Source organism: Tauraco erythrolophus, chromosome 1 (assembly GCF_009769465.1).
Source record: "Tauraco erythrolophus isolate bTauEry1 chromosome 1, bTauEry1.pri, whole genome shotgun sequence".
In the NCBI taxonomy this organism is placed as follows: domain Eukaryota; kingdom Metazoa; phylum Chordata; class Aves; order Musophagiformes; family Musophagidae; genus Tauraco; species Tauraco erythrolophus.
Genome location: NC_141465.1, coordinates 68423126 through 68440010, shown reverse-complemented (window position 1 = coordinate 68440010; position 16885 = coordinate 68423126). Strand labels below are relative to the sequence as shown.

General features: G+C 40.0%; 1 protein-coding gene across 4 annotated transcripts in view; it reads left to right on the top strand.

Annotated features, from left to right (window-relative positions):
* MCF2L (MCF.2 cell line derived transforming sequence like) overlaps positions 1–16885 on the top strand; it is a 168206-nt gene that overhangs the window by 100570 nt on the left and 50751 nt on the right. For all 4 annotated transcript variants that reach the window (XM_086610782.1, XM_086610768.1, XM_086610764.1 and 1 more), the window contains exon 3: positions 9234–9348. In XM_086610782.1, the coding sequence (XP_086466908.1) occupies positions 9234–9348 (115 nt within the window). The remainder of the gene's footprint in view (positions 1–9233; positions 9349–16885) is intronic.

Here is a 16885-nt window from a genome sequence, read left to right as displayed (position 1 = left end):
CCCTCCACTAGACCAGATTGCTTAAAGCCTCATCCAGCCTGGCCTTGAACACCTCCAGGGCATCCACAACTCCTCTGGGCAACCTATTCCAGTGTTTCACCACCGTCATTGTAAAAAAAGTCTTCTTTAGATCTAATCTAAATCTCCCCTCTTTCAGTTTAAAGCCATTGCCCCTTGTCCTATCACTACATGCCCTTTTAAAATTCCCTCTCCAGCTTTCTTGTAGGTTCTCTTTACGTACTGGAAGACTGCTGGAAAGTCTCCCTGGAGCCTTCTCTTCTCCAGGCTGAACAACCCCAATTCTCTCAGCCTGTCTTTGTAGGAGAGGTGCTATATAAATATGAAGTGCTGATGACCCCAGTGAAGGAACGTACAATCTCTTGTAGGCAGTGCTAACAGAGCTGTGGGCACTTACTCTGACCTCCTCAGTGCTTGGAGCTGAGACAGTGCTCGAACACTGATCTAGAGCTCTCTGAGCTAACTGAGCCCTCACTGGAAGTTGGAGAGTGCAGTGTGGATGTGCTGGTGGTTGCTGTGCTCTTGCAGTCCTCGGCCCACAGGCTATCCTGCCGCTGGCTCTGCTGTCAGGTTCGATTCTGAAGTCCAAACTGACACCTTGTACTTGACCAAAGCAGTGTCTGAGCGAGCACCACAGTAGCATGTTCCCCTACAGCCTCAGCAAGAGGGGTCAGGCATGTGTAGCACCAAGTTCTGGATGGAGTTTTTGACTTGGTATCACCATCTGCCTTTTGCAAAGGAACCTGCTTTTAGGCATAAAGCCACCTCCAAAAGTAGCACAGCTGTGCTCACACAGTGCAGAGTGTCTTTGGTGCCCCTGGTTAACCTGTGCCAGGTAGGTGACAGAGGCCTGTGTTTGTGCTGTGCAGGTGTCGGTTGCTGGGCTTGGTCCATCTCAATGCTGGAACCACAGCTGGCTACTGATGGATAAAAGGAGATAGTGCCTTTGCTCGCTGATCAGGCTGTATGGCAGGCGTCTGATAAGCTTCTGAGTTTGTTTTCTGCCCTCTTGCCTGTGAAGCTCTGTCAGGTGTGCAGCACCAAACTTGCTGGAGTTACTGCTCTGCCCTCTCTCCAGTATGTAGAGAGGGAGAGCATCAGTAGCTTTGCAGAGCTGCCCTGCCTCCTTCAGCATAAAGGAGATTTACCTTTCTAGGCTGAAGCTGGGTTTTATTACTGTTCCCTCTTCCATTGAATCCCTCCCTGCATCAGATCAAGAGTCAGGGGGGAATGAAGCAATGTACTGTTTTGCTTGGCAAGAGCTCATTGAGTCTTGTTGTACTCATAATTAACCATTAATTATGATTTATTCCTGCCACACAAGCTTAAACTAAGTGTGAGTCTGCAGTAGTGACTGTTTTTTCTGTGGGATGATGGCAGCACTTGGAAATCAGATAATTTTGTTTATGAAGTTGGCTGTTCATGCTCCATTTGAGATGATGGTGTTTAAGCTACAGTTCTTTTCTGGCAGCCTATTTTTTCGACTTTCCAAGCTCTTCTTTCTTATCCAGGGGCAGAAAATCACTCATAATAGTGTTATGCAAGAATCAGCCTATCTAGAAAATTGTAAGTGGGGTTTACATTTTGCCCCTCTGAAGTGAGGGGGAAAACTGGTGGCTACAGTAGATGAATAAAATCTCCTTGAGTCTCGCTGAAGATTGTTCACATCTTAAGATGGTTGGGTTCGCACAGCCACAAGCGTCTTCAGCACTCATTACATCCACTGTGCAGTGGAGCTTAGTAAGAGCAGCCGTTCCTCATTCTATTTTCTTCTATTTATTCACCCTTATGTCTATTAGAAGTCTGTTTTGTTTGCTTGAAATAGTAGGACAGCTGCATTACTGTAGACAGTGACTATATTCTCTGTTGTGTTTTATTATTTTTGGGCAATTTGACTATTAGGCATTTTAATTTCACTTTAGACTTCAGTTCTTTTATCCTAATGTTCTCCTGCAGGACACTGATGGTTAATTTTCTGTGCTGTACCAGATAGTGGTGTTATGGGCTCTATGAACAGAGGAACAGAGCTGATATTCCGATACTCGTTCTATGTGCAATTTGTTTGGTTTTGCAGTTGTGCTTATGAGTGGCTTTGCTAGAATGCCACTTAAGACATTCACTGTGTGTGTGTGACAGGGACTTTTTTGCTTATTACTAAGTTGCCTTGGAAATAGAATCTTAGGACCTGGCATAAAACTCATTAAAATGAAAGTCTATAGATTATAAATACTTTCGGTAGATGGCATCTTTGCAGGTACGGTGAATTGTGTAATGTCTTCGGTGCCTTTCAGTTTTTAGTTTTTGTCTTTTTAACAGCAATGTGGCATATACTTGAGAATTACTTTAGTTTCTCTAATAGGATGTATCTAGGTCTTGTGGGACACTTGCTTGAGCAGTGAATGAAACCTAGTCTGCTTCTGTGGCCAAAGGCTGTAGCCCTTCCTGAGCGGCTTTCTGTGTTTTGGTCTAAATCGGGGTCGCTTCTTTGTCTTGGTCTCTTTTCCTCTGCAGATACAAAATTTTTTGTGTCTTGTTCTGTTAGATTATGATGGAAATGCTACAGGGACAGCCAATCTAGGTTTGAAACAAAACAAAATAAAGCGAAAACTTGCATTAATGCTTCAGTTTGTGGATAAATAGAGCAAAGTACAATTAGATCAAGGTGCTAGCTACTTCTGCAGATGTTGAAGGCTCTAGCTCCTGCTCAGCAGTGAGTATGCAGTCGTGCATTCAGCTTAAATCTAATGGAGGGGTAAACTGTGGCTGAGGTTTTTAATCCATCATTCGCATAACTAGTTTATAACCCCAAAGTTAATCTTTTACCTCAGGTCCAGCTGTTTACTTTTTCCCTTGGAGTTTTTCTGTGGAACAAGGTCCTTAGCTTTGCAAGAATTGTCATTACTCTTTTTTTTGTTGTTGCTAGGCTGTATTAAACATCCTCTCTACATGGTTCGGTGTTTCACCTGTCTTACTTTTTTCTTCCTTTAATTAATATTTGCGTAATCACTTTTTTAATATTTTCTTTCATAAGTATTTTCTTTTCTCTTTCCCTGATTGGAAACTTGCTGTATGATTTTCATACCCAACTTTGCAACTATCTGCCATTGCTGTATGCAGGTATGTTAAAATAAATGTAGATGAAGAGGAGCATACAGACAGGTGTGTATGTTTATATGCATCTTAAATCGTACAAACTATGTGATGTGCAAATGAAACTCTTGGCCGCCATAAGTACTGAACCGATTATTTCAACTCACTTTCCTTTGAATGTCTTTATGCATTGAACAACTTCAAACAAAATATTTCCATTAAAGGAAATACAAATATGGGTTCATGCTACTTGCATATTTCCCTATTGATTCACAGTTGTTTTTCCTGCAGTTGAAAAAGTTAGCGTTGGCACTAGCTTTCAAAATGCTTATATCTTTGGCCCTTTAAATTACCATTCTAAATAATAAGCTTCTCCTCACTCTCTGTGCTCTTGCTCCCCACGATGGAAATGACCTGAAAATACCTCACTGGTTCAACTATTCCCTTTGAAGTATCCACAGATGCCGAGTCTGTTTATAAAATTGTTTGAGAACTTCTGAGTGGATTCTGTGCCACATACATTGCATCAGTTATTTAAAAATATCAACTTGATTTTTGTTGCCCATTATAACATGTTCAATGTAAATGTTGTGTATTGACAGTGGAAAAGGTATTACTTCACAGTTTGTCTTGCACAGCTGTAGGCTTAACTGCTGTTGTATATTCACTGTGCTATATTCACTGCAGAAATTAAAAAAAAAAAACACACAACTATTTAAGAGAAAGGAAAAAAATGAATCCTTGGCTAAGAGATCTCCAGTTCAAATACATTCAGGTTCAACTTTAGTTATTGCAGTCTGTTTTCTAAGCCAGTATACTTGCTGCTGATCAGCCTAGGCACAAGGCAGCTTGTGAAGTTACGCAAGTAAAACTTCTCTCTCATTTCAAGGAAAGAATATTTTAATAAATTCCCCTTGATTCTCTTTTTCTTTGCAAAGGATATGCAGTGAAGCTTTTATCCACTACCTCCTTGAAGTTGACATCTAATTTCAAATACTCTGAGTACTCTAGTTAAACATATTATGCAAGTAGAAAGGAGAAACTGTTTTTCAGAAACATGAAAACATAGCAGATGAACAAACACAACAGTAATCCAGTATGCGTAGTAAGCTTTTCTCTCGTTCACACCAAGGCCTCACTTTTCGCATGACTGCAAACCAGATTACTTTTACTTAAGCTAGGTCTTTTGAACCAAAGTTGTAGATTCGAGCCTCTTAACAAGGATGATGCTCTTGAATCTTGTGTGTGGATATTGATCAACATAGAGATCACTTTTTTTTTCTTATAATCTGAATACCATTTTGTTTGCATTATAGATGCAGGCTAGAAGACCTACCTCTTTACTCTTTTGTCATTTAATTATGTCCATCTACCTTGCTTCCTTTTTGTGGGTTGGGCAGAGTGCTTTTGAGAATTCTTTTCTTATGCAAACAGGAGCAGAATAATTAGGGCAATGTTACAAAATAACGTCCTACTCTTTTTTTTCCTGGAAGTCTGAGTGATCTCCTTTTCTGCTCCCAAATTTTGCTGGCCGTACCAAAAAACCTAGCTTTCACTAAATGTCTTTCACAGGGTTGTGGGTAATTACCCTTTGCTCTATATGTATGTGCATGTGTGTGCGTGTTTTCAGCAGCTGTACAATTCATAGTTTTTGTAATTTTCTCTGTCAATGCCATTTTAAATTGAAAAGAATACAATTATTTCTCCTTTCAGATTGTTTTTAGATATCAAGTCACTGGTATGCCTCTTGAGTAGAATTTGTGTAAGTGTTGCAATTTCCTTGGCTTGATACTTCTCTATCAGCCTACCTGCTTAATAAAAAAAAAAAATAAACAAACCCAAAAGAGATTGCAGCTGTAATGGGAAAAGTTAGATGTAGCAGAATATAAAGAATACATGCTAAATTATCTAGACTCAAGGTAAACTTTACCAGGCCAATCTCACAGTAGAACAGCTAGTTTTCCAAGGATCACTTTTCCACTCCTTTCATACACGAGATTGCAATGCTCTTGAGTCCACATAATTTTAACGGTTGGTGCCATTGTTTAAACCATTGTATACAAAAATTAGGAACACAAAGTGCTATTTCTTAAGCGCAGTTAAGTCATTTTGCTGCCTGACCTGTGGAGCTAATGCGATTCAATATGTTTTTAAAATGTACGTTTCTCCAAAACGCAGGGCTGTTGCTGTTGTAAAAACTGGCCTTAGACCAAGGTGCATAGATCTATTTAGAAGAACCTCCACCTAACCAGAGGTTTTCTAGAATTGCAGAGGTTTGTCCAGTGAAAAATTTCCATTTTAGAGAGGCAATTTGTGTTTTCTTTGCTTCTAAATCTGTTAAATTAATAGGTTGCCAAAGTCAGTTATAAATGAGTTAATAACAAAGTTTTCCTTTAATGAAGGCTCATGGAAGTAGGATGGAAGCAGATCTACTTAGTTTATAGTGGTGTTAGTTTTGTTTTTTTAATTGCTGACCTAAGCTTCAGTGCTCTTTACTTCTATTGTGTTTCCATTTTTAGACTGAAAAGTAATAATCCTTTACCTGGAGAATGTTTCTTACGGCTGCATGTTATAGGAGTCTCAAGTAATTCTTGGGAATCATTTCAGGTAAAACGTGTAGGGACTGATTGTACTCTCTTAAGGAGCGATGCAGTCTCTTCTGCTCTTTGCAATAAACAAAAACTAAATCTGGCACTTAAGTCGCATTTGTTTAATATTTCAAAAAGAAATAATACTGAATGCTTTTCAGCATTTTCATAGAATCACAGAATGTTTTGAGTTGAGGGTACCTTAAGAGATCATCTAGTCCAGCCCGCCTGCCGTGGGTAAGGACATCTTTCACTAGATCAGGTTGCTCAAAGCCCCATCCAACCTTGCCTTTGCATAGTCACAACAGTGTTTATATTTTTAAACAGAAATAAGAGGGTTTAATATCCTTTCAGAAATTGAGATTTAAAAAAAAAAAAGACTAAGGTTAGACTAAGAAAATGCTCTGTGTTCTCAGAGAGATAGTTGATTGTCTTAGGAACACATGAAACTATTACATTCCAATTGTATAGATCAGGGCACTCCCTGCTTAAGCCTAGAAAGCGAGCTTGTGTGTGCCGTTGTGGACAGCACTTGCGCAGCAAATAAGTTTAGGCTGTTCTACAGCTGTGGCTGAAATTTCGGGACTGTGAGCTAGAAGGGAAGGAGAAAGAGGTGATTTTCCAGTGGTTATGACTGAGGTAATTTAGATACAGTCACTCTACCAACAGACCTGAATTTATTAAAATATTACAGTTAAATCACTACTTTTTTGGATGGTGATTAAAATTCCAGTTGCTTGTTTTAAAAATTACTCTGTACAAATGGAATTATTTTCATGAGTTGTGGCACTTAGAGTTAATCTAAGTTTTCATGTCCTTTTTTCATAATTGGGCGTATATAATTCTGAGATGCTGGAAGGTTATTATGTGGATTGGTTTTAATAAGGGTTTTAATTTTTGCCTTAAAACAGTGTTTCAAGAAGGATGAGAGAAGTAAAATTGTTCATTTTTGTCACTTGAATGCCTTCTCTCTCACTAAAACCATAACGAACAACGAAACCCAATCTAGCTTCCTAAACTTTTCCTTTTATCTCATCTCCTTAAATTCTATGGCTTGATTTACTTCTGGGAGAAGAGAAGAAAATTACATTTTACACAGCTAATTTAGGAATAAACTGTGTACCGCTGCTTTTGCCAAGGTGAAGCAAGAAAAAGTGATTCAAAATAAAAGAAAAAAAAATTAAAAATAATTCCTTTCTGCATGAGGCTCGTTATGAAATAAGGGCACTTTTAAAAGTGAACCCACCTACTGCTTTTACTATTATTTAATACAAACACAATTTACATGTAGGATTTTTACTTTGTTGTATTTCCCAGGCTTTTTTTGTAGCTTACTGTGACAAATGCTCATTTGTGAGTAGTGGCTGCTTCAGTAGAGCGGCCTGTCTCCTACGGATGGCCATGTATTTAAAGTTGCAGTATAGAAAGTCAGTAATGTTAAAGCTGAATAGGTCGGTGATGCTAAAGCTGAAATTTTACGGAATTCATTATGTATAGTGCTTCAGGTCACTCTGCCCTAAAGTCTTGTCAGCAGCGAGGTCCTGATAAGGAAAAGCAGTTTAGCAGCATTTTGAAGGTGTGTGTGTGTGCTTAAGTGTCCCAGCAGGAAAATACTGGAGAAAAAGACAATCAGTGAACAACGATCTTCTAATAGCATGTGGCAGGACAGAGTCACCTCCACCCAAGATAATCATGGATGACAGTGCTAGAAACTGAAAATTAATAGGCAATGTCAAGGCAGGATGGCTCTTGGTTCTATTTGCCCTTGACAATCGGTCGTGGTCTGGGAACTTCCTGAGGGTTGTAGTCCTGGCTTCTGCTTTTAGGAAGTGCCCTGCAAGCCTATTGTTGTTGTTCTTTTGTTTCGTACGTCCTATTTATAGAAATTAAGTAGAACAAAGCAAGCAACAAATGGAGATAGAGCGAATAATATATAATTGTACCTAAAAATAGATATTCTACAGAGAGCAGAACACCTCATGAGCAACAGAAATAAACATTATCATGCTTGAAAAATGTTTTTAATGAGAGAGGAAAATGCTTTGGTCCTGAGAGCATGGGTAAAACAAAAAATAATAGAATCAAAATTGGTTTTAACTTACATTTGCGTTGTGAACATTTATATAGCTAAAATTAACTCCCTTGACTTCACGTTGCTGCCTTTGAATGTGTTGTAAAGGTTATGTTTGCAAACTTGTGATATTTGCATAATAGTTGCATTTTCTTGTTGTTGTTTACATGCATCCAGAGTATGTTATTTTCTGATGTAGTTTGATTTCAAGAGCCACACAGTGGTAGCACCATATTGCCTGTACGCTGGTAGATTGATTTTCACCACAAACTAACATAAGGATACTATTTGAGCTCTTCTAACTACATGTGGTTTTGGAGGGAAATAGTGGTTTCTTTTATCAAATCAATTTAAGCTCAAATATGTATCTTCTTTTTCTGGTGAGGTTAGCTGTAAAGACACTTGAAATGGGTAATAGTGCACTATAATTTTCACAAATCACTGTTGCTGTCATGATGAGACAGTGGTGTTAGTACAGTTTACAGCTGATTTCCGCACAATTGACAGATTTCAAGGCTGGAAAAAATATCCTTATTATTTTGCCACAGTCATTTCGTGCTGTTTTTCTTCTCTTTTTGATCTGTCAAGCAAAGATGACTCTCCAGCAATGTGTCCCTGCCACCCCCTGTTAACTTCACGCAGTTGCTGAGCTCACAAGTCCTTTGCCCACCCTATCTGTATGAAAATGTACTTGCATAAGGCATGAAACATTAACGTTGCCTTTTTTAAAAAAAAAGACATTTTGTATATAAAAAATGTGCGTGAAGTACATTAAAAAGTGTTGAATTTGTGAATTCTACCTGGGGAGGCAAATGCCGGAAAAGATACAGATAGTATCTAGCTCATCAGCAGCCATATTGTGGCACAGATGTTCGGCTCTGCTTTACCTTTTGCAGGTAATCTGAGAAGTTGAACAGGAAACCTCATGTGAAACACCTTCCTCCATTTCTTTTAATGTTCTGTGGCTTCTTTTAGACTGTCCTGGAAGGAGAGCCACTAGCTGAAGGGATTGGGGCAGGGACGTGTTGTAGAAATTAGTTCAGACTGGTAAGAAGGTTGAATTCAGTTCAAGATAGAGATTCGCCTACTTAATTCTGAAATAACTTTTTTTTTCTAAATCAGTTCCTTTCTTCCTCCTAGTTGGTTATATTTACATACAGTTGACATTTAACAAAAGAAAGATGCACTGCCATCTGGTGTCAGAACTGTGTTCACACGAGCAAAGACACTTGTACAAAAAAAATTCTAATATGGTGTAACAAGTTCCTTCCTATAAAACTTCCAAAGCTCTGAAAAAGAGACTAGACTGTTCAGAATAAACACTATCCACACTGATGACCCCTGCACAAAAAAAAAAAACCACACCCCCCAAAAAAAACCCAACACAGTAGTTTCATTACTGGGAAATTGCAGGCTAGGTAAAGGGATTTGCATGTAAACACGCCTGCTGCTTGTTTCTTTTGTAGGTGGAAGAGGGAGAAATGGATGTCCTGTTATCACCTTTCCAGACTATCCAGCTTTCGGCGAGATCCCTGAGAAGGAGTTCCAGAACGTGCTGACCTACCTAACAAGCATCCCAAGGTGAGCACCTGTCTACCTTATCTGCTAAGTGATTTTTCACATTGACACATGATGGTGTGAAGGTCAGACTTGGTATTTAATTAAAGAAAAGGAAAATACAGCTTATAATGCAGTCTCAATAAGTGTTGATTAGTGACAGCTGCCTACTGTAGTTATTAGATGAATTATATAGTGCTTTTTGTGTTTCATCAGAAAATTACTTCCTGGTTTGTATGGATGCAGATTCTGTGATGGGTGTTGTCCTCTTGTTTCTCATCTTTGCTGTATCTTAGAGTGCAATGTTCTGTGTTTTAATTGAAAACATGTATAATTTTGGCAGAACATGCTAATTCCTGGATACTACTCAAGATACTACTTGGTGTGAGGAATACTCCATAATTACATAGAGGTTTGTCCTAAGCACTTGTGCTCTCTTTCCCTGGCTCAGCTGAATGTACTGTCTTTGCAGCCTTTCCAGAACTTTGACTGAGGGTGCTAAGCAGACCCAGCAATTAATCCTGGTCCTCTTAGAGGCCATGGTAGTGTTGTCAGTGGGCTGCTCAATAAAAATTGTGGTTTTGTTGAAGATCTCTTAGGGAATGAAATAGTGGGGTTCAAGATCATGACAGAGGTGAGGAAGGCAAGTAGCAGAGTAGGGTACAGACCCTAGATTTCAAGAGAACAAACTTTGGACTTATTCAGGGAACTGGTAAGTGGGATTCAATGGAAGGCAATTCTGAAGAGTAAATCTGGTGAGGAGCGCTGGCAAGTTTTTAAGGATATCATCCTCCAAGCACAGGAATGCTACATCCTGGAAAACGAATAGACATAACAGGAGACTGGCCTGGCTGAACAGGGAGCTTGTGGCTAAGCCACAGTACAAAGACAACGTGCAGGAAGTGAACGCTGGGACAGGGACAGGAATATAGGAACATTGCCCAAACATGTAGGGATGATTTCAAGAAAGTCAAAGCACACCTGGAGCTGAGGGACAAGGAGCAAGGGACATCAAAGGCCCGCCAGTAAAACTTCTGTTGCTTTAGCAGTACAGGAATAAACAAGGGAAATGTAGGCCTATGCTGTACGGGCTAGATGAATTAGTAGCAGCCAACACAGATGAGACTGAGACACTTGAATTCTTTCCTTCAGTCTTCTCTGACAGCATCTCTCAGGCCTATATGTTTAGAGATAGGAGGAGAATGACTAGCAACGGGTCAGGATCAAGTCAAGGATCTCTTGAGGAATCTTGACCCAAATCTAGCCTTTGGGATAAGATGAACTACATCAAGAGTGGTGAGGAGGCTGGCCAATGTCATAGCAATGCTGCTCTCCATCATCTTTGAAAGGTTTTTGCGATCAGAGATGGACCATGATGACTGGAGAAAGGCAAATATTGCATTCATCTTCAGAAAGGGCAAGAATAATGATTCAGAGTGCTGGTCAACCTCACTGTGGTCTGGGAGAAAAATTATGGAGGCAGTTCTCTTAAAATGCACTTAGGGGCACAAGAAAGAAAGAGGTGATAAGGAGTAGCCAGCATGGATTGAAGAAAAATGAATTGTGCTTGACCAATGTATTTTTGTGGTGAATTACTGGATGCATGAATGAGGGAAAGCTGTGCATGTCTTTAACCTCACCTTGAGCAAGACTTTTAACAGAGTCTTCCTCAGCACCCTTGTATCCACTTTGAGTTGTTACGTTTTGACAGATGGGCTGCTGCGTGGGTGAGAAACTGCTTGGATCATCAAGCTCAAAGAGCAGTGGTTAATGAGTACACCCTAATTAAGTCTGTGGCTGAGAAACCAGTCAATACACTTGAGGGAAGGACTGCCATTCAGAGGAACCTAGACAGGCAGGAGGAATGGGCTGACAGAAACCTCATGAAATTCAACAACAAATGCCAAGTTATGCAATTGGGATGGACTAATGCTCTGCAAGAGTGTGGGCGGGGAACTAACTGGCTGTGGGGCTGCTTTTCTGAAAAGGACCTGGGGGACCAGGTAGGCAGCATTTTAAACATGAGCCATCAGGATGCCCTGGCAGCACTGAAGGCTGGCAACCCTGGCGCTGCACCAGCGGGAGCATGACCCAGAGGGGGTGGTGGCAGGGGTCCGCTGGCTATCCTAGGGTGAGGGCTCAAAAACTAGAGTGGGTCCAGCAGGGCCTCTGTAAGAGTTGAGGCTGGAGATGATGCCCAAAGAGAGGCTACAGGAGTTGGGCTTCCTCAGTTGGAGGAGGGAAAGCTGTGGGGACCCAATTGCCACCCTTCCCACGGATGGGAGGTGGGCAGTGAGGAGAAAGAGACCCAGCATTGGAATGAGAACAGAGAGGTTCTCATCTGGATATAAGTAAAAAATAGTCTCTGGGAGGATAATGAAGCATTGAGAAAGGCTGCCGAGAGAGGCTATGGAGTCTGTCCCTGGAGGTTTTCAAGACCTGGCCATGGAAAACCCTGAAAAACTTTGTCTGAATTTGGAGTTGACCATGCTTTGAGCAGGAAGTTGAACTAGAAGCCTCCTGAGATCTCTTCAAGCCTGAATGATTGTATAAATCAAGAGATCTCCTTTATGTCTTTCTCAAATTGGGCTATATGGCTCTCCCAGATTAAAAACTCTTAGAAACACAAGTTTGATAACACTGATTAAACATTGATCTCAAGCTATAGTTCGCATTCTTTTCACTTATAGCATTCAGTGCAACTCAGCATAGACCCTGCTCAATTCACATTTGGAATGAATCATGGCAGAGTTCCTTCATGCGTGTGTGTGCTTTTGTTTACTGTACATACATGAAGAGAAAGAGTGTTCCTCTTGTAAAGGGCTTTGCTATTAGTTACTTTGTAGGACCTACTCCCTGTGAGAGGTTATGTGAAACACAATGCTGTGAGGAGACCTCCTGGTTGTACTTGTTAACCCCTAGTTTATCAGGGAGAAGAACCGTGAAGCTGGCAGCCAGCTTTGTTTTCTTTGTTTATCACTGTGTGGGTTAAACTGTATGGTGCTAAGGCTTCCTTGATAGCATCTTTCTTGAATACTGTTATTACTAATAATTACGTACTAATTTCACATCTGCTCCTCCTTTTGAAATTCCTTGGTGGTGTGCTTCTTGGTGGCCTGGTGGCCCATTGAACTTCTGCGCAAAGTGAAGTTTATGTGAGAAATTCTCATCAGAACAAACAGCATCTGGTGCAGGGGGGAGGACTAAGCACATCCCAGAGCATCAGTTTGGCAGGAGCACGTTTTTACTAATTAAAAGTCTGGAAGTAGATTTTCTGGAGGTTTTTATGTTTGTTTCCCCTACCTTCCAACAATCATTCTATGCATATTAAGCCAGAAGCGGCCATTCCTTAAGTCTGGCTGTTCTTGTAGGATTTTCTTGTTTCTTTAATTCTTTAGAAAGAGATCACTGTAAATGAAGGAGATAGCCCAGCTGGTTAGATATGAAAAGGTGTTAACTATTGTGAATATAACAATAAGTATTAGGGTGATAACTTTTCAAACTTGTAAAAATAATGCCACTGTTAAGATACTGATAAAACTGGGACCTTTTTGTGCTTGAGAACTGCTGGAATCTCAAAGGGCTGAAGACATCCCTGACATCTTTCCTAGCAGTGTTACAAGCTAACTGTGTAAAATTGTGTTTATAAGCCCTTGTGCAGGTTTATAGGCATAGCAAACTGCAGAAATGTTACTAGCCAGATGCCGGCGTACATCCCCTTGTGAAATACGCTTTGCTAATGATAAATTATCGACTGCCGATACCCCAAAGATGGGCAGTGTTGTAATTTTCCTTGAATTGTGATATTTCTAGTGCTGTTCAAGGTGTCATAAGACAGGATTTCGCTGCTAACTTAATTTTCAAGGGCTAAAATTTCAAAGACTGTTTTGGATTCTTCGGAAACTGCTTTTGAGGGAACTGGAGGCAGTCCGTTGTTTGTTTATTTTGTAAGTATATTAAAGAGGCCTAAGGAGTACAGATTTACAGGAAGGATAAAAATGAAGCCCACAGCTTTTATGCATGGACTGCTCTCCAGATTAACGCCGCTTAGGTTATGAAATATGTAACTCTATCTGTCGGCTGCTCTGACTGAAAGGAAATGGACTTTTCTATGAAAAGCCTTGTAGAACACGGACATCTCTGGAGACACAACACTTCCTCAGAAAACTGCTTGTGCTACTTGGCCGCGTACGAGATTCCTGATCACAGCAAGGGTTTGGCAGCAACAGCTCAAAACTCATTGTCTGACTGCCTGCAGTCACATGTTAAGTGAAATGATATTTCATGCAAATGACAGGGAGAAGCTGCTAAGAGCCTCATAAGAAAAGACCTTTCTGTGGTCTGCTGTAGAGTTCGCCCTATAAAATATCTACTGGTACAGTAAATCTTAGCAGTGGCATCAGGTTTTCAAGATTTGTTCCCAAGCGAAAGAGGAAGTCATGGTAATAACACTAGCTTAGGACTTTGTTGCAAGAGGAAAAACTGAAACCTCTTAACCTACCTGTATTATTCCTTCTACCTGTATTATTCCTTCTAATTTTATAGGTAAACATGACCTTGTCCCCTCTTATTGCATTCTTGTTCTATCTAAGAATCTATCTATCTATTCTATACTATCTAAACGCTGGGTTTTGCAAGCTTTTTCTGTGTAAACTTTCTCTTGTATTTTTCATAATGAACTTTAATAATGAAGAGTTAAATGTCTCATGGGGCACCTCACATTTAGGAGCAGAAGCATGACAAGCTGCATGTTACCAACTTAGATGACCATGGAGTAGAATAGTGCAAATAGCAGAGCTGTCAGCATGTGCTCAGATGTGTAAATGCCTGATACCTGAGGATGTTAAGAAAGGAGACAGTGGAAAGGGAATACCTTATCTCAACTTAAGATGCTCGGTTAACCCTGGTGTGACTGTGTATCAGTAAGCAGAGAGCTGAACTGTCTTCTTCAGGTGGATGTTGTTAATGTTGCAAGGTAAATTCATGTTCTATAGGCAGCTGGATAAAATACAATGTCTAATGTATGGTTTGCAATAATTTCAAAATGTTCAGTACAGATTGTTGACATAGTATATGTCAACATTTGTGTACGTGTATACTTAAAGATCACTGCTTTATCAGGAAAAAATGATGGATTAAGGATAAGTACTATAGACAATGGAAGATTACAACTAATCCTTTTATAACTGCTGTTTTGGTAATAAGATATATGTTGTAAAGGTATATGTGTAATACTTCTGAAACAAGTTTTTCCATTTAGCAGCTAGTATTTGTTCATTATTACTGAAGTACAAGATAAAATTTTATTGAAAAGATGAGAATTGTCTTAGAAAGGCTTTTCTTAGGTCAAGTGATTTTTTGTTTTATACATATAGTACCTAAGATGAAAGAAGGAGAACCCGTGGCAGTATGTAATGTACTAAAGACAATACTTTCTATGAAGAGTATTTTAATTAAAATGTTGAGTTCGTACAAATACTTTACGTATAAGTATTGATCCACAGGAGTTAATAGTTATTACCAATGGAGCTGCTGAATACGGTCTTGTCTGTAGATAAGTGTCTGCAAGAGGTGAGCTCTTTAAATTCAGCTGGGCTTCAGCACAGGACAGTGAGCCAAGTCTTACATCTATTTGAGATGCATTGAGGACATTTTATAATGTCCATGTAGCTGGTTTGATTCTCTTTCTGCAGGGAATAATGTCTCCTGTTACTTCACTGGGTGAGTCCTTTGGGGATTGCTGCTGAGCTGGCTAGGAAAGGGAGGTCATGCAGAACAAAGTGGTCTCACCTCTTAGCTGAGTAACAAACTGACAACCTCCATACACAGTGTCTACCATTCTTACTGCAAAGTGGGAGAGGCACCTGTGGAATGTACCTTTTACATCCCACATATACACGGAAAAAGAATAGTCCATTCAAGTTTGTAATAAGCTCCTTAAATAGCTGCCAATTGTACCCTTAAGAAGTCATTTCAGGGCATTCGGGATTCTCTTCTTTTTTCCTCTGTTTTGAAAGTATTTTTTCCTCTTTCTATTAATTCTAGTAAATAGACTTTTAAGATTTGCAATGTACCCTGAAAGCAAGTGTTATTCATACTTACTTCTATCCGTCATAGCTGTCACTCTAAACATATTTTATTAAGTGTGTACACATTCTTGTAATATGAATTTATCAAATGTGGGGTGTAGCATGAGAACTTAGTCCAAAAGAATTTAATAGATAATTGCAGTGGTTAGAAAAAAAAAAAGAGACAGGATTTTTCAACATATGGTTTTGCTTCTAGTTAATTAGCAGTTTCTACTGCAATCAGAAAACAATATACTGTACGAGAGAACAAAGGGATATATAGTTTTAATGCTTTTCTTTGTTGTTTATATAGGTTTATATCTTTCTTTGAAGAAAGCAAGCAAGCTAAAATTCTTGTGGTCACAAGAGATTGGAAAGTTAATATTTTAAAAGCATAAAACTGAGTCTTGAATACAAAATTCCTTTCAAGAGAAATAGGAAACAGTGTAGATGAGAAAATTCAGAACAAGTTTTGACGGCCAGTTTGAGTCCCAACACTGCTGATTAGATACCATACACAGGCCATTTTTACTTGTATTCACAGAGAGCCGTGTACAGCCTCTCTTTGTAATGCCCTTGTGTCTACTGCATGATCTTGATCATATCTCAGGTTAACTTGTGTTTGACAATTCCTGTTCTGAAAGCTGTTCCTGTGAGTTTCCTGCCTGGGAGAACGTCCCCTTCTTTGAGATCCCAATGGTTTACAAATGCTTGAACACCATGTATCCTTCTAAGAAATCCTGTTGTTTGTGGTACCGTCTGGCGTTGCAAACTAGGGAGCCATTGTGTCTGAGTAACGAAACAGAACGCGATGACCTCTGAAAGTGTCAATGTCTGACAGTTTGAAAATTCAGTTGTTAAGGTTTGCTAAGCTTTGGATAGACCCTTCCTTGTTAACTACACGAGCTTCTCATTGTTTGAACTAACACTGGAAAAACTGAAAAAGAAATGTCTGTGCTAAGCCTTCCAGTGGGTTCAGATCTGAGAAGACTTCATTAGCATGGACACAGAAAAATATGACAGGGTAGGTTTAGGGAGGGACCAGAAGAACATGCCGTAGCATGCTGTGGGTGTTACTGGAGGTAACAAACCTTCTCAGTGCTCTGGAGAGCACAGAGCTCACAGAGGTTGGGTCTGGCCAGTCTCCCTGGCATAGATCCACTACTGTACTCTGGAAGCGGGGCAGCTGTGTTGGGGTGACACTGTGTTTTGAGCTGGTGAGTCCCTCAGGGTCTGGGCTGACCTTGCAAAGAGCCAGTGTGGGAGGGTGACCGCACGTGTTTCCTCATTTATCTGCAAAGTAAACAAGCAGCCCACCACTAGCTAAGAGTTAACCGCTTTTGTTTTATAGAGTGCCAGGGATGAACGTCACCACACAATGGGTAAGAAGTGCCAAAAAACAGACACCCTGACAGCTCACACTGACATGCTGAGCAACAGCTTTGCAGCTTCAGAGCTGTCAGCTGTGTTTCATTTCCACGCTCTCCTCTTTG